We start from the raw sequence: 18,542 nt of genomic DNA, 5'->3' as shown, positions 1-18,542 counted from the left end.
AATGTCCAAGTCAGATTTGAACGACTGGTGGCAGGAAAGCTTTGGCCTTGGGGTGTGAATTCTAAGAAATAGAGACACAATTAAGTTTAAAAAATTCAAGGACTTTGAGCTTGATAATGAAAAAAAATTTTAGATTAATGTGAGCAGAAAAGTTGCCCATCTGTGCACATTTTTGTGTGCATTTAAAATATTTAAAAGCTGACAGCTTTTTAATATGCTTATAAAACACTATTTCTATCAGTGCTCTTTTTTTTCTTTTTTAAATACTGTCTTCCTGAGGGCAAGTTGCTTCTTCAGTGAAACCATGTTTGCAGTTTTACCGTTGGGACCCTATTCCTTTGGTATGTACTGACTTATGGCCTCCTCCCCCACTTTCCCCAGCCTTTCTTCCTTTTAGATATTGATAACATAAATGTGCAGAAAAATATTTAAGGAAATAAATAAGGCAATATATTTTAGAGTAATAAAAATAAGTCCAAGTAATTCTGTTACTGATGACATCGAATGCTAATTGTAAGAAATTCTAACCAAAGCATTTGTTTGTTTTGGAAGTGTTTGAAACAAGTGTCAAGAAATTTATTGGTGTTTAATATTGACCTTATAAATATAACTCTCATTTTCAACCCTTTTGCTGTAAAGTTTAAAGTTAATAAAATGAAATCTTAGAATAAAGGATTTCATATGACATTTACTTTTTGAACATTTAAAGTAGCTTTTTTTGAAGAAAGGAAAGGATAAAAAGGATGAGGTGGCTTTGTTAAATTAAAAATTTTTATAAGATTTTTTTTTGAAAATATCTTTTTAAAATTATATTTTTCCTTTGGATTTCAAAAAGTCATGAAGATTTACACATAAAAGTACTTTTAGAGGTGGCTCTTGTGTTTCTACCTATGTACTTAATGTCAATAATTTAGGTATAAAATTTATGTAATACATGTTATAGAATATGATTACTTTTTATATTTTATTGTATTTTACCTTTATGTATATTAGGTATTATACAAATTAGCATAATTAAATGTGTGCAAGACTCAAAATTAAAGTTATAAAAAGTAAATTGGGAGTAAATATTGAAATATGCGAAAGAGAGGAAGCAGACTCTAGCATTTGAGCAGAGTTGTTAGAAATTTGACCCAGCTTTTATGTTCGGTTGTTGAAAGAAAGGCCTTTTTGTAAAATCCCTTATTCAAAGCTTTTTTTTTTTTCCCCCACTGAAAAAAATAAATAAAAGTTTGTAACTATGTATAGATCTTGGGTTTAATTAGGCATCTATAGGGAAGGAGAAAAATTATATTTCCTGTTTTCATATTTAGTAGGAAATTTTTGATCAACATTCTTGAACTTGGTACTAATTAAACTTCTAAGAACTTACCATTCTGTTTTACCTTTCTTAATCACAAACATTAAAACCTCTGGTAGCTTTCACTTGGAATCCCTGGTTTTAACTTGAAATGGCTTAAAGTTAAAATTTTGTTAGCTTTTTGTATGTTTGGATTTTGTGTGTGTTCTGTTTTTAACTTTCAACTTGAGTTTTAAGATCATCAATCAGAGGCTTTTCTTTCAAGTCAGTTGCACTGATCTCAATTGCAGGACTTAGAGGGTCAGCACTTCCCTCATGCTATTAAAAATTGTCTAAGCATAGAAATAGAGTATTTTAGGAATTTGAGTTCCACTGATCTTTTCATCACACATCTACATTTTGAAATGAACAAATAAATTAGATGTAGGGAACTCAGGAAATGTTCTCCCACTGTCTCCCGCCTCTCTCTTCTTCACTCTCTTTTTGGACAAAGGTAAATTATCCACTGCTATATAGCTTTCAGCAAGCTACAAAGAGGCTGATTGTAGCTTTACATATTTGAAAATCCATTCATTTATTCATGCTCTCTCGTTTCTTTATTTAAATGTTTTCCTGCACATATTTTCTTTTTCCTTTTGAACTATTGAGAACATGCCTCATCTCCCAACATTCTGTAACCCCAGTGGACATTATAATCAGCCTGTGCTTTTGTCTTTCAGATGGCATTTATTTGCGGGGTGTGTATGTCTGTGTGTGTCAGTTGTTTTCAGCTGCCAAATACAACTAATTTTTATTTATGGATTTCAATGAAGCAACGAGAACAGTGTTTGACATCTGAACTGGAGGCTGTTGCAGGATCTCTTTTACTCTCCCTACCCTGCACCCCAAATTCAGAGTGAATTGGGTTAGCCTTCTTGTTACTTATAATTCCAGTCAACTACATCGAGTTCAGTCTTCCAAGTTTTGTTTCCAAACAGGATTCTATGATGAAAAATATACATATTAATGATTTCCCAGGTTTTTAAGAGAAATGGTCCAATGTCAGCATGACACAATCTACTTTTTCCAGATTGGGGTAAATCCCCTCGATGGGCTTTCTGACTGGTTGAGAATTCAAATTGGATGAAATGAATCCTAAAAAAGATGGAGATGAGTCTTGAATTCATTTCTGATTTTCATTTGCAAGTGAATCCAGTGTTAGGTGTGTTAATTGCATATTTTGATTCATCGTCTGAAGCTCAGTATCTCCTTGTGGGCAGAGCTTTGTAGATGTTGTTGCTTTTCTACTACACTGTGCAGTCTACTGTTTAATATATGCATCACTGAGGTTTGTGCGACTGCCTGTCATCCACTTCCCCCCAACCCCCTCTGCTCTCACCTCTTCCCTTTTGAGGTATTGGAAATTTTGTTTGGAAGAAAAGCCCTTTTGGAAATTGCCTATTTCATAAATTGTCTGGTGACACAAAGGGGTTGGTTGCTGTTTTCTTGTCTCATTTATTTTGAAAACTTTGCTACTGAACTCACCTTAATCAATGAGCTCAGTGTTGCCTCCAATAAGTTATGTGTTGGATATATTGATTGGGAGGGATTTTAGAAACCCGTCTGGGGTTTATAATGTCAGCAGTGTTTTGATTATGAAAAGAGTTGGAACCTGGGGACATGGAACCAGGTGGCGAATGTCCTAAAGCCAGTGGTGACATGGAGGACTGGTTTCCTCCTGGGATCTGGTTCATGCCCTGCACTTTAACTGTGGTGACTGGCTACTATAGATTCACTTTTTTTTTTCTTTTTTCTCATTAAAATGTTAAAAAATCAAACTGTACATAAAAAGATTTGTGAAAATATAAACTTGGGAATTGATCTGGAGAGCTGACACCATCTTCCCCACCCCCAGCCTTAGCAATGAGGTCATTTACATTTCATCAGCTGCACTGCATCTCTAAGATCCGATTTATGTAGCAGTAGTTGAGATCCTCTGAAAGAGCCATGTAGGCTAGAGAAAGTGGGGAGAAAACAGGAAAATTACCATCTGCAAAGAAATTACCCTAGCCAAAGACACTGGTTCTAGAGAGAAAGAGGGGTTGGAATAACTGGTTAATGACTGTTTTTCCCAGTAAAGTTAATGCTGAAGGATACTCTGCTCTAAATATAATCCTCAAAATACGTTTAAATCAGGGTTTTAAAGTCCTCTCTTTTGGAGAGTGGTACTTTTCATATCCAAACTATGTTTTCTTTTGGAAAAGAGAATAAGGTAATTAAATGTTATATGTAGGAAAACCAGAAGTATTTAAAAAAATTGTTTATTTCAGCAGTTTTTATTTACAAGAAACATTGCTTGTTGTTTCCTCCCTCTTCCTGTCTTCCCTTCCTAAACTAAAAAGTAGATTTTTCAATTTTGATTGGATAATGTGTGATATGCCTAACACAGAGTAGATGCTCATTTTTGTTTTCTCCTCTGACAGCACACCACCGTCTTGTTTGACTTAAATTGGAATATCAAGCTCTTGTAATATCACAGACATGAAGAAACATATTGTAATGCACAAACATGTGCCTTCGTTTGCCTATATTCCCTTCCTTCCCCCCCTCCCCTCCCTCTGCCCCACTGCTTAATTAGACTTATCACTGCTTTCTTGGGTAAAACAAAGTTTTTTGGAGGTGGGTTATACTCAGCCTACATTTGGTATTTTGATATTTGTTCTAATATTATCTGACAGACAAGTTCACGGTTGGTTATTACTCTTGATATTAGAAAGTGATAAGTAGTTCCTATATTGTACTGAGTAATAAGTTGCGTATATTAGATTCCTTTGACTCTGCTGAGGAACACAATGCCTTCTCGTAGCCATGGGGATCCTTTCTTTCAAAAATCTTGAGGCCTTTTGGCAGTTCGACTCCAGCATAGAGCAGAGAAGCACTTCTGCACCTGTAACTTTTGAGGAGTAAAGGATAACTGTCTTTGTAGCTGCTCTTGGCAATGAGGGAGCATTAGTGCCGAGTTTTAAAGAATGCTTGGCACATATATTGAAGTCAAGGGATATTCTGTGGTGTTTGAAATCTGAAGTGAAAGGAATTACGTAAGGATTTTTTTTGCATATAAATCATGTGTATGTAGGTTATAGTTTATTTTATAATTGAAACTGCAGACATTAAAATGAATGGTTTATATGAGTTCTTTTCCAATATTTGCCTGATAACATTGAGAAATTGCTCTTGTTCTTCTGATTCTCTATTAGCAGTAGCCATTTATTTTAATATGAGTTTAAAACAATACATAAGAACAGTTGAATGCTACATTATGAAATTAACTAATATGTCAACAATGCCTCTTAGAATCCATTTCTTTCATTTTTTGTTTCCTGTTCCTTTACTATTTCATGACATGCCTTAACAGTGCTGTGATGTATATAGACCCAGTCCACGATATTAAAAAATAGGATATGCTCAATTGAATTATGTAGGTGGAATATGCTCTGGCAGAGGAAGTCAATGTGCTTTCTGCTTCATTGAGTGGGTTATTAGATTGATGTGGTTTATTTCTTGAATGATAGAACTGGTTTTAAAGCTTAATGAAGCGAGAAGCATCAATCCAGTTAGCATTGATAATTCATTATTATTGGTTAGAAAAATGCTACATTTTTAAACTGACCTTTAATTTATCACTTGGATTAGGATTTGCAATGGGCAAGTTTGTTTTAATTTGAACCAGCTTCTCAATGACTGAAAATTATGTTCTTCATTTTGTCTCGAAGTTGGGATTTTGAATAGTTAAAAAGCAAATCAAATACATGAAAGAAATACTTTTTAAAAATTTATAATATTGGTCAGTGAACTTAAGCACCAACTGTGGGCTAAGTCTGCAGTTAAATTAAGACAAGCTAGAGAAAATTCTATGAAGGAAGTGATAATTAATTACTTGTATATATGTTTAGTTATGTATATAGATGCTGTGTAGATGAAATGTGTCCATTGGGAAAAGTCACACCCTACTGTGTATTGTGTCTCATACAGTAATGTGCTTTTCTTAACATAAGAAGCTTCCTTTTGTAAGTAAGTCTTTGAAATGTTACTCTGCTTTTTTCCTTTTTTGTGTACTTCCCTTGAATAACATGCTTGGTTTTATGTACCTACATATTTATTAAAAGATATTTAAACTAGTAGTGTGCTTTGAATTTTCACAAATTACAAGCAGGTAAGTGTGTCCAATTATGATGGCATTTAACTAAAAATGGTACATACTTAAAATTGTTACAGTTTAGCTACAAAATATATTTATGCCAGAAATCACAACTTCTTTAGAAAGTAATAAAATGAAGATTTACGCTCTAAAAAATGTAGTTGACAATGTTCAGAGACAATTATCTTCAAGTTGGCTTTCTATTCTGCTTGTGCTTTGGCCTATTGATATTGAAAAGCGTTGTCTAATCCCAGCCCCCTCTGTTCCTAGGTAACAGGCAAAAAAACGGTGCCAGCAACAGCGGCCCTGCCAGGCCAAACCCATGTGGCTTGGTGTTATTCACTCTGATCCATATGGTCAGGCTGGAGATGGTCCCTGGAGGGGTGTTAACACTCAGCAACCCAATCGCCTCCTTTCCTGCATGACTCCTGCTGCTTGCCCATGTGTGATTCTTGATTAATTTTTCATTTTTAATGAAGTTTGATCATGTTTATTATTTCTCATGATTGACTGCCTGGTACTCCTCCCATGTAATTGATAAAGCCCATATTTCTTCATCTGTCTCCTCTTTCTTTAGGGTAAAGTTGCTAGATTGTGTGCCATGGTTAATGTTAGATTTATTGGTCCCATTGGATGTATAAATTATCTCTTTTTCTCTCCACAGGAAGTTCTACAGACTTTGACCAAGTTTTGTTTCCCCTTCTATGTGGACAGGTAGTGTCAGATTTTCAAACTTTACTAGAGAAAAAGCGTCAATAAACCTGCTATGGAAAATAAAAACCATACCATTCTTAACATTCTGTCTGCTTATCCATGATTTAAAATGCCTATGTTTCAAGGAAAGTTGCAGTAGTCTCCTTTCCTGGGGATTTTATTGACATTGTCAAAAAGTTTAAAGCTTAGAGCTTTGCATTAGTTTGTATGTAGTTTGCATGACATTAAACTTTTGATTTTGGTTATCAGACTCAAACTGTGATTAAGAATGGTTGGGTTTTAATTTAAATATGAATATATTTTACTTTACCAAGTAATATTAAGTAATATTATGTGACTCCATGGACTTATAAATATTATATGGACTGTTTTTTTTAGACTTCAAGATAAAATTTAAATTGGCATAGGCCTATCTTTTTAAAGTGTGTTCCGCTATTTAAAAGATACACTGCTAAATATAGTCTTGCATTTTGTTTAGGTGGGCTAAGAATGGTATCTTTAAAGAAATCAGCATTGCCTATAGATTTTTAGACTAAAAAACCAAAATTACCTAAACATTTCTTTAGTATATACATTATGACAAACTATATCTTGGAGAGGTACGAATATTAGAGCTTGAGATAATTAAAACAATCTAAGGGTTTTAAAAAAAATGAGCCATGGTTAATAGCTTATTTTTAAAAGAAGCTTATTTTTAAATGGCTTATTGAAAACAATTTTAGAAGAGTTTTTTCCTCTTAAAATACTATAATTTATTAACAACATATTTATACAAATTTTAACAATAACAAAACAGTCATCTAAATCTTATTTTTAAGAAATGTCTGTTATGTTTTTATTATAGTTTAAGCAATTTTTGCAATCACTTGTCCACTTGATTGCTGTTTGTGATTTTCTCTTAATTGAAAATTATAGTATGAGACTATACAAATGTTACATCTTAAAAATTTCACTTTTAGTGATAGGTTTTTGTAAATATCATTATAAGTAGTAAGTGCCATAATATATTCCAAAAATGCTATAAAGTGTGCCCATTTTCAGGAAGGTTCTAACCTGTGTTTTACTATTGCCAAATAAGGCAGGCCTCGAAAGACCTGGGTGACCTAGAGTACACGTGGGTAATTTGCTGCTGGGTCTTGTCTGCACTTTGTAGTAGCAGTGTTCTTGTTTATTTGGCATAAACCTAAAAATGTTCTGAGATGGGAACTAGTCGCCAAAGAGTTTAAAAGAGCACTAGGAAGCAAAAAGGGTTCTAAAAAGCAGCTCTGAAATGATGCCAACCACTTATAATCACTGTTTTCCCTGGTTCTCATGTGTTATTTTTTAAGACAATCTACCACTGTAGTATTTCCAGACTTGGGCCTTTTTAAAACATGGTACCAGGACTGTTTTAGTAGCAGGTTGATGCTCAAAACAGAATAGCCTTAATTTTAAGACGGTCAGTCTTTGTAATGAGAGTCCTCTTATCTCTTCTTTATCCTACTCCTTCTAAAAATAGCAAGCAAGGTTTTGTTTAGAGACGTTTAATGCAAACTTCACATTTATATGTATGAATTAGCGATGCATGAAATCTCCAGTCACTTATAAAATGTATTACAAATTATGGCAATGGCATATTTATACAAATTAATAAAGTTGAAATGTTTTTAAAATGTAGTTAACACAGAAAAATAAGGGAATGCATTTTTACATGATTGCTTGTTAGAGTGATGATCTGTTTTGGATAGGTATTCCTTAATTGACTTTGTAAACTAACATTAGAAGAAATTTGCAAAGAGATTAAATCTCTCCCAATGTGCGTTCTCCAACCCCCCACCCCCCTCTCATCACACCACACAGCTCTACTTACCTACCTGTCTGGGTGATTACATTCTGAAATGGAAGAAAAACAGGAGCTTAAATTTTAGTTTTAAAATATTTTTTGCCACCAAAGTCTGATACCTTTTGTTGCTGTTGTTAGAAAAATATTTTTCTTCTAATATGCTTCTCTTCATATTACTCTCTTCTAGTCATGATTTCTGTATTTTTTCACAAAAAGGTTTGGGACATAATTGCCCTTCTATGGATATATTTTAATCCTTGTCATCCTTGCCATGCATAGTGGTTCTTTCTTGTGTTGATAACTTTTATTGATACAAAAAACACTTTATTTTGGAGAGCATATTTTTATCTTCTTTTTTCCTGCATCTAACCTTCGCATACTTCAATGCAGAAGAGAATAATTATGAAGTTTGTTTATAATACTAGTAAATACAAAGGTTTTAATGTCACTTTTCTCCCCCATTAGTTTGCAGTTAACACTGACAAATGGATATGCCCAGTCTCTGAGGCCCAAAAAGCCCCTTAGATATATTTATGATATTGTTTGACTTCGAAAATGTCAGCATGGGAGATGAGTAATGCCCCAGGTGATTATGTTAAAAAAAGAAAGCTACCTAATCTTTTTGGTATCTGTGCTTTTCTACCCCAAGGAACAGTAATACAACTTTCTGACATTTCTAGTCTATACCAAGAGTGGCATTTTCACAGTCATCATCAAATCACCCTTTAACACTGACATCTTGCTGTCTCTTGTTTTGTTTTAAGACTTTTCTTTCTGAAACAAGGACTTATGAAAAATAATAATGCCAGTAGCTCTTCAAAAGAAAGTGCTTCCTCATGTATCATATCATTTTATCCTCCTATCATAAGAGATGAGAATAAGTACTGTTTATCTTCATTTGAACAAAATCTAAGTTGTAAAGAAATTGTGACTTGCCCCAGGTCTTCTTAGGCAGCTAGCCCAACCAGATGTTCATCTCCCAAAAGAATACATTTTTTAGCAAAATACCTTGTGAGAAGACCACAGTCACCAAGTGTGTGTGTGTGTGTGTGTGTGTGTAGAGAAAGACAAAGAAAGAAATTAGTATTTGAGTTCCTAATTGATTCTAGTCAACGTGCTGGACGTTTTCACATTAAACCTCATTTATTCTTCCCAACAACTTTAGGAGGTAAGTGATGGTGCTCTCTCTTTTACAAAAGAGGAAAGGAAGGGTCTGAATGTGTAGCCTTATGTTGGGCGATAAGGAAATGGTAAGACTTGGAGCTCTGCCCTTCTTGTATTTCTCAGCCTAGTTCAGGAAGTATTAGAAAGACACATTTAGCCTTATCTGTCCAAAAGGATAGTGAAGTTAGGGAAGACTGAGATGGAGAGAGCTGCTTATAGTGGGGGAGACTTGTGTTGAGTCTGCAGGGAGGACAAGAAGGGGTAAGTGGAAGGGAGAGCCTAACACCCCATATGCACTGAAGAGCAAAGCAGAGGAGAAACCATGAGTGAGCCTAAAGATTGTTCAGCCAGAGCAGATGGGGCCTGCTAGGGAGAGAGTGACATGCACTGTGATGGCTTGTGCTCTGGCTACCACAGGCCTTGAATATGTGTGAGAATCAGACCACAGGATTCTAAAGCTGAAATTCATTTGGTTCAAGCATCCTCTCTTACAGCAGGGAAGCCAAGATCTGTAGAGGTGGAATGACTTGCTTATGGTCATTACCATGTAATTACAGAACTGGGGAAGAAGCAGATAGTCTTGTTTTCAATACGAAGTTATTTCTCCCCTACACTGAACTTGAAGCTCTTGGTGGAGAGGAGTATTGAAATGACATTGTTGATATCTCTGTTCATTCTAAAAAAAAAAATTATTATTTGCTGTACTGGTGTCCTTTTAGTTTCTTGAACATGCCTAGCTCTTTCTAGCCTGAGAATCTTGCACAGTTCTTTTCTCTGTCTGAAATACCCAATTTGCTGCTTCTGGATTGGCTGCTCAGCTCATCCTTCAGGTTAGTATTAATGTCATCACTGAGACGCTGTCTCCGACCGCATTACCTCAGTACAGTAGGGCCCTCCCTTCACTTCCATCTTCTGTCCTTGTTCCTTCTTTGGTTTCATACAACACTGACAAGCTGTGTGCTTTGTGATACACTTGTTTATTACTCCTCTCCAACTGGACAGGAAGTGCCACAGTGGGATGGATGTTGTATATCCAGTATTTGTTGCAGTGGTCAGGATAGTAGTTAGTTGCTCAGGAAGATGACAAACTTAAGTGAGGCTGATATGGAAAATCACATTTTGCAATCAAACTGTCCTTTCCACATGATTCATGCCTTTATACACTGAACCTGTAAACAACCTTAAGGTTAAACAGAATGTTGCAATAGGGAACTTAAATAGCTAACAGACATTTACAAGGCAGCAGGAAGTTCAAGTTTGTGGTTCAGATAGTCATTGCTTTTCTGCCTTTTCCATATTCATCTAGGCATGGGAAGCACAGGTAAGGATGGTCTTGCCCTGTTTTCTGGGCTCAGTTTTGGAAATACTCAAAATACTGTTTAGTGGGAAGTATAGTCTGTTTGGTGAGACAACTATCTGACTTTCTTATGTATCAAAGTTCCTTCAACTGAGCTGAAAGCTTCTGGGGGAGAGTTTTCATTGTGTCTAGTGCAGTGAGGAGGAATGGAAAGGACTTTGAAGCAGAATTTGGCTTGGATTTTTCTTTTAGTCCTGATTACTTTGTAAAAACAAACAGAGCCCCCCAAATAATCCTGAGCCTCAGTTTTCCCAGCTACAAAACAAGAGCATTGGATAAGATGGCTTCTTTGGTTCCACCCAGTTTTAACTATCCTGAAATCTGGTTTCTGTGGACTCTGATCCAGAGGCAATCATAGGAACTGCAGCCTTTAAGGAAGCAGATCCTTTTCTCAGCCATTTTTAAGGAAAAAAAGGGAGTAGTCTGTCTCATTGTAGGAATGACACATTCTGTGGAGATTCAGAACCTTCAAGTTAACCTCTGTTTGACTGCCTTTGTCTGACTTTTCGAAATTGTCCAAGGAAAAATATTTTTTTGTTTAATGGTTAGGGGTTTTATTAACTTTTACCTCACCCTAGTAGGAATTAAAAAAATGTGACTCAACTGTGAATAAGTGCCTCCTTCTTAGAAGGCACACCAAAAAGAATCTTATTCACTCTATTATTATTTTTTTATCCTTACCTGAGGACACACTTAGAGAGACAGAGAGAGAGAAACACCAATCTGCTGCTTTCAGTAGGTGCCCTACTCGGAGATCGAACCGGCAGCGGAGGCATGTGACCTGACTAGGAATCGAACCATTCTTTCAGTGCATGGGATGATGTTCCAACCAACTGAGCCTCTATGGTCGGGAGAATCTTGTTCACTTTAATGCAAGCGAGAACAGCTCCCTCTGTCATTTGGAGGTCTACCCTTTACTGAAAAGAGGCTATCAGAGAGAAAGGCAGCTTTCCTCTATCTACTCACAAGTACTACAAAGCTGAGTCAGGAAGATTCTAAGCAAAGGCATGGTTTTAATATGAAAGTTTTCATTCAGATGGTAACGTAACAGCTTGCATTTTTATTAATTATCCTTACTGTGGACTGGCCTTTACACTAAATGTTTATTTCACTTGTTTCCCGAACATCCTTTGGGTTGGGTGGTAGTTTCTCATTGTTATTCCAGGCGAAGAAACTGAGGTACTTAGAGGTTAAGTAACTTGCTAAATTAAGTCTTAGTTAGCAAGTGATTGAGTTGGGACTTGAACCAAGTAAATGAGTAATGAATCTTTCTTTGAGCCTATGAGGTAGCTAAAAGCATTTTCAGCATTTTTAATGTTAGTGAAAAGATAATAGGAAAATTAATGACACTCAACTCACCAACCAAGCTGTGTTTGTTCTCTGTCCTTTTCCTAGAGCTCCTGGGTCTTTTCTTCTCATTCAGTCCTATCACTATCCTTTCCTTCTAGGATGCTTCACTGTAAACACCGTGGATGTGAAATCAAACCCTGAATTAAAATAAATCATATTTTATAAAACCACATAAGAGTATTTCATAAGTGTGACCTTATTTGTAACTTAGAATCATCCTGACCTGTTGCTTTAAATATTTTAATAATGCAGATTTTTCTCCTCCCCAATGAGGCCCATGTTTCCCCCCAATCACTTTAATTATGTGAGCTAGAATCCTGTTTCTCACACATCTTCAGTTCTCAACCTTGTTAAAATTAATCATATAATCCCCTTTTAAAACATAGTATTAAATCACCATAGTAACACAGTATCCAAGCTTTATAGATAAAACATAACAGCCATAAGAGGGTAGCATTTGGTGTCCCCTTGACAGCTCTATAACTTTTATAGAAATGTGTTCCTTCTCCTGGCTGTGTAAGGTGGAGGGATAGCATTACTTACACCTGTTTTATTACCAAGTTGCTTTTAAATTGCCACCTTGTTTTCGTTCACCTTCCTAGCTAAAAAAGGAGAGGGGAGCATTTTCTTCCTGAATTATTTTCTTATACTCTCTAACCACTTTCCAAGGGACAGGATTGTTTCCTTACATATGACCACCAGTTAGGGTCCACTGATCTTTTGTGCTAAGACACCTTGAAAACTTCTTTAATTTTCTTATGCAGCTTATATGAGGGAATTTTCAAAAGGAAAGCTATGGTATCTATATTTAAAAACTTAATTTATATTGTATCCTAAGACTCAAAAAGTCTGTCTTTGGAAAAGGCCTGGTGAACCATGTCTTTTTTATTCCATTGACAGTTTAAAAAGTAAATTATAGCTGAGAGCATCTACTTGAATATATGATCAATTTGGATATATTTTGTAAAACGTAACATGTAAACTAAGAGTTAATGAGTTCCTTTGAAAATTTTAATCTCAAATTCTAAAATACCATATTAGCACAAATTTATGTATTAGAATTTGGAATATTTAAATTTTTAAGGAGGAATCCAAGCTAACTGGTAAACTTATTTTTCGAAGTGGATTTTAAAACATTTTGTTTCCTCGTGTACCATGTGAGGTTAACGGAAAGCACCTTTCGGATTTGATGGGATGATTAACAGTGCTACCTGCCTGCACTCAGTAAGTAGGAGAAGCTATGGCGGTAGCTCCGATGAGGTAGGTGGTCACCAGAATGTGCTGCTTGCTGCCCCCCCCCCCCTTTTTTTTTTTTACTAGCTCACAATCTGTTCCTTGAAGTGTGTAAATTTTCAGTTCATTTATAAAGAGTTCCACTGAGAGAGGAAATGTTACAGGTTCAACGACTTGTCATGATTAGATACTTTATCAAGAAACTTACTGCACATTCATTTTCCCCTTTGTTCTGTCTTTGCCGCAGCCTCACAGTTAGCCAAGTTGGCCAGAACTTCACGTTCGTGCTCACTGACATTGACAGCAAACAGAGATTCGGATTCTGCCGCTTATCTTCAGGAGCTAAGAGCTGCTTCTGTATCTTAAGGTAAGGGAGAGGGGCTTTGGCTATTGGCTAGTTCTGCGAAACAATGTCAGCTCTTGAGTTGTTATTCTGTAATTAAATTTTCCAGCTGTTCTTTTTATTTTCCTATCTGTTTCCCACAAGTCACTGCACTTGGGGGGAAGGACTTGACAGTGTTGTCCTTGCACTTTAATTTCTGCAGATAATTGTATTTATTTATTTGTCTCACATCCCTGGGGTGGGAAAGGGACCATCGCTTCTGAGGAGTACGTGGAAGCCGCAGAGCCAGCATGGCTTCAGTTCCCCCTGCTGTTATCTGGAGCTGTCAGAAGTCAGCCTGTGAGGCTTTCCCTTGGACATTTTGTGTATGTAAGATTATTAATAAAGTATGTGTCTGTGACTCAGACGTCTCGCAGACACTGATTGTGTCCTCCTCAAAGTAACACCCTTGCCCCCGTGGGGTCATTGAGTGAGTGAGACTGTTTCCCAACTAGGCTACTTCTAGAGAGGTTTGAAAAAAGGGCCAGATCCTCTAAGAAGGCTTCTTTAGGTCTTCTAAACCCCTTCAACCACCAGGGCCACACTTGCTTAATGCTGTTTCCTCCTGCGGAGTGGTAAGCGTGTTCTGTGGTGGGAGGGTGTGTGGAAATCTGATTTTGGAGCTGCTGGCTCTGTGGGCTCCTGCTGGGCGCCTCCTGAGGGGGAAGTTAAGGCATCCACACACTCTCCTCTCCATCTGCCTTCGTTAAGTAGGTGTCAGAGGGGCCTGCCTCCTGTCTCTCTCTGCTCATGTGTAGCAGCCCAGGGCAGGACAGCGGGGAGGCGCCCCTGACAAAACCCGGGTCCCCAGTCTTGGGGATAAAAGGCCAGACCCTCTATGAATTCCAGAAAGAGTAGTTCTCTGGTATATTTGTCTCTGCACTTTCTTCTTCCTCTCACCAAGCAAAGACAACCCCCCTCGCCTCTCCCCTCAAGCCCACACACCCTCTCACCACGTGTGTTGGAGGGGTGGAACGGGAAGGGGAGCTGACTTTTCGAGTCCCTTTGCTCAATTACTGTCGGTACAGACTGCTACTTTTGTGTTTCTCTACACAAGTTTTATTATTTTTTTTAATCAGCAAAATTAACTATCTTCTTCACCAAGGATAGCATCTGTAATCGGGTTATTAGAGGAAAGACCTTAGGAAGGAAGTACAATCCAGCTACTTTGTGAGATTACATGTGAACAGCTGTTCTCAAGCATGCCTCAGTAGCCCAGAGTATTAGATTCTGATGTAAATGATTATTTACTTTTTGACTTAATAATGTTGGTCTTTTTCTTTTTAAAGAAAAATTTCACTTTCGTTATTATCTAATGTTAGATTTGGCCTTGGCCAGGAAACTGCATATTATGTGGTCATTTGAGGATATGAGGGTTTAAAGCAAGTTCTTGAAGTTTTGCAGAAATATTCCCTCCCTCCTCCCCAATATTTTGAGTCATGATGTTTCTTCCTTTCAGTGCTGTGTGTGTGTGTGTGTGTGTGTGTGTGTGTGTGTGTTGGGAAGTGGGGAGATGACTCTGAACTGGCACTACCACATTTACTCAGCAAATTCCTGGGAGTGGAAAACTATGTACCGTATTTTCCGGCGTATATTTAAAAATTAAAATGAAAAAAATTGCTCTCCTCTGATTCTAGTGTTTGATTTTGTGTGTCTGTGTGGAGGTTTATGGACTTTGTGCTTGTGAGAAACTCACTGAATAGCCTTCACGCTGTCATCATTTTGAATGAAAAATAGCAACAGTTAATGTGTTTTCTGTTTGTTATACTAGCTTGGAACTATGGGGAAAAATTTTGGTGGTTTAAATCATTCATTTGTTACTACTATTAGCTCCTGCCCATGAGAAGTTCTCAGTACTCGCTGGGGAGATCGATGATCGATTACCACAGTATGCTATATAAAATGCATAGAATGATCCCACGGTGTAGCATCTTCTTACTATGGATATTCTAATGCCAGGGAATAGTGACTGTGGTGATAAAGAGTACTGTAGGAATTCTGAGATATCATTTCATGGATATTTAACATGGGTTGGGGTGGAAGTCTCACTTTATCTCATCCAGCTTGTGCACATATATAAAGGGCACACAAAGTTGCACTTCCCCTGTGTTTGGTTTGGGAATATTGCTGGGGTGAGATGTGAATGGAAGAGTCTCCTGTTAATCCCAGATGACTGGTTGGTAACACGTCCAGTGGAGACTGGAGAGGTCTGCCAAGAAAACATGAGCACTATTTGGGTCTGGTTTACATTATTAGCATTGTCCTCATTTACTGCTTGGTCTCCTTGCCTTTTTTAGGTACTTTTCCTTCAGTTAACCTGTGCCTTGAGGTCCAGTCACCATTCTTGGCGTGCGCAATGCTCTAGCTTAAGTCTGCTCATAAGCCACTCTATCTTGCTGCTTTCCATTTTTTTCTCATGAGGGATGTAGCTCCTAGTGATGGCATCTGTACATTTATAGCCTCCACTAATCCTAGCCCCTTAGGATCCCTTCCTCCCTGACTGCTCTCCTGGTATGTAGGAACCACTGGGTCTTTCTGCCTTTATGCATTTACCTATTCTCCCAGACTCCGCAGCACTCCAAGCAGCCTTCTCTAGGCGGAGGTAGCCATCCCTTCCTCAGAGAGCACCCAGATGCTGTGCATACTTCAATTTTACACTCATAAACCTCGGTCATCCTTCGTCCTTCTCCTACTGGATAGTTAACTCTTCAGGGATAAAGACTGTGTGTTAAGCATCTTTGTATCTCCAGCCCTTAATATAATGCTTGATCAAAATAATGTATGCATGGCTTTCAGAGCCTGGGAGATGCATACCATTTGAATGGAAGAGCAGGGCACTGAAATTAGAGGATGGACCTCATGAGACACTAGTTTAAAGAGAAAATTTGAAAAATAGTTAATCGCAGAAGCATGATTCATATTATAAAACTTATTTCATATTAGTTGTAAAAAGTAAACCGTTTTTCACAGTGTCAATCCAGTGTTAAGTGACAGGACTTGTATCCACAAAGGACTAGACCATCAGTATTACAAATGTAAACTTAATTTTATAATGAAAAATGTTTTTTATTTTAATCCTCACCTGCAGATATGTTTATCAATTAGAGAAAAAGAGAAAGGGAGATAGAGGGTGAAACATTGATGTGAGAGAGAAACATGTATCGGTTGCCTCCTATATGCTCCCTGACCGAGAATCAAACTCTCATCCTAGGTATGTGCCATGACGAAGAATCGAATTCTTAAACTTTTGGTGTACAGGACAACAATCCAACCAACTGAGTCACCTGATCAGGGCTATAATAAAACTCTTTATATATTAACTTATTAGATTCATTGTTAGGGGCATTGTCTATTCCTCCCACTAGAATTTAAGTTCTGTGAAGGCTGAGAATTTTTATCTGTTTTGTTCACAGATAAAAGTGTATTAAAAAGTGTAGTTGTACTAGAGCACATGTGTCAAACACAAGGCCTGCGGGCCAAATCCATCCCGCCAGGCCTTGCAATGTGGCCCGCACCGCACTGTCATCACTGCACTCCGCTGCGTTTCCATCACAATGACAGTTTATGACTGTTCAGTAAACCATTCGGCCCGCGATTTAGGCTGGATTTTAGATTTTGGCCCCATCTCTGATTGAGTTCGACACCCCTATACTAGAGTATAAGCAAGTCTCATTAACCCAAATACATGGTACATAAAGTCAAATGAATATTTTCTCCAATGGTTAACTAGTTTCTTTCTATTAAAGTATTTTAATTTTCCTTGAGATTCATCATAATATTATTTAACTAGTTGCTGGATGGCACTCAATATTATATTAAAAACACCAGCTAGGAGAACAATAGTTATGGTTTAAGTTAGTTGTTCTTCATTATAAACCCCGGAATGTGATAGAGTATTTTAGTATTTCCAGATAGCACTATCTGTATCTGATGTAGTATAAGCATTACCTCTGATATCTTTCAAATATAAAACAAAGTGACTTAGAACCAAAATTTTTTGTGGCTTCTGGTTTGCCTAAATGACACATACCAATCAAGAGCATAAGAGTTCAAAGCCATAACCATGTTGTTTTGAGGTGGTGGTGGTGGTGGTGGTGGTGGTGGTGGTGGTTGGATTATGGAAGATATTTCATGTAATGATAATATGTCTTTACTCTTTATAAATGAACTTAAATATTTGTGTTATGCATTTTTTTCTCTTTTGTATACAGATCTTATTTAAGCTCTTGAGAAAGTTTGAATAACTGTCTTTATGCCCAAATAAAACTGTTCAGAAACTATTATAGAATACATTTTTGGAAGATATGACTTGTTTCATAAAGACAGTATCTCAAAATTTTGTTTAACATTTAAATTTAGTAAGTATTTTAGTACTTAGTCTATATCAGGAATGAGCAATGCATAACACCTGTCTTTAGCATTTATTTACCTCAAGGTGCCTTCAAATAGACATAAAGATCTAGCCCTAGTTCCTTATATGATGAGAACCTTTCAGATGTCATGTTCATCCAAGACTTTAATGAGCTGAACTTTCTGAACTTGGTTTTACAAGCTGAAAACAATATATAAATTTTGTCCTTTACCAAATTTAACATTGAATAGGCTTCTAGGTACACTGTTCCCAGGCAACCTATGATTTTGATAACCACCTCCCATTTCACTTCCACCCTTACTGTCTTAGGAGCTACCCAATCTTTGGGAAGGGCTTATGTAAATAATTAATTAAAATATTATGTGATAAGTGCTATTTGAAAGAAAAATGTATGTGCAAGGCTCTGGGGGGGGGGGGGGGGGTGTCACAGATTAGGGAGGGCCCACCTGTGGCTTGGAGGGTCAGGGAAAGTGTTGCTGATGTTTCCAGTTAAACTGGGTCTTATAGAACCAGTGGGGGTTTGCCTGAAGGAGAAATGGTGTGCACAGGCCCAGAGAAATGGAAGGAAGAGCAAGATGAAAGAATGATGAGACTATGATGAGAGGACAGTAGCAAGAGATGATACCATAAAAGTCCTGGGGCCGGATTGTTCAAGACTTGCTCAAGATTTT

The 18,542-nt window shown here is 37.1% G+C and overlaps 1 protein-coding gene across 19 annotated transcripts in view; it reads left to right on the top strand.

Moving 5' to 3' along the window:
* The window catches only part of DENND1A (DENN domain containing 1A), a 439,633-nt gene that overhangs the window by 127,295 nt on the left and 293,796 nt on the right, over positions 1–18,542 (top strand). For 14 of the 19 annotated variants that reach the window (XM_036411917.2, XM_036411910.2, XM_036411919.2 and 11 more), the window contains 2 exons: positions 6,142–6,191; positions 13,365–13,484. The exons of 2 other annotated variants lie outside the window; for them this stretch is intronic. In XM_036411917.2, coding sequence (XP_036267810.1) covers positions 6,142–6,191; positions 13,365–13,484 — 170 coding nt within the window. The remainder of the gene's footprint in view (positions 1–6,141; positions 6,192–13,364; positions 13,485–18,542) is intronic. 3 more of the 19 variants (XM_036411925.2, XM_036411911.2, XM_036411904.2) reach the window with 1 other exon arrangement.

This window comes from Pipistrellus kuhlii, unplaced genomic scaffold, assembly GCF_014108245.1.
Source record: "Pipistrellus kuhlii isolate mPipKuh1 unplaced genomic scaffold, mPipKuh1.p scaffold_m20_p_43, whole genome shotgun sequence".
NCBI lineage: Eukaryota > Metazoa > Chordata > Mammalia > Chiroptera > Vespertilionidae > Pipistrellus > Pipistrellus kuhlii.
This window is presented reverse-complemented; position numbering and strand designations above follow the sequence as displayed.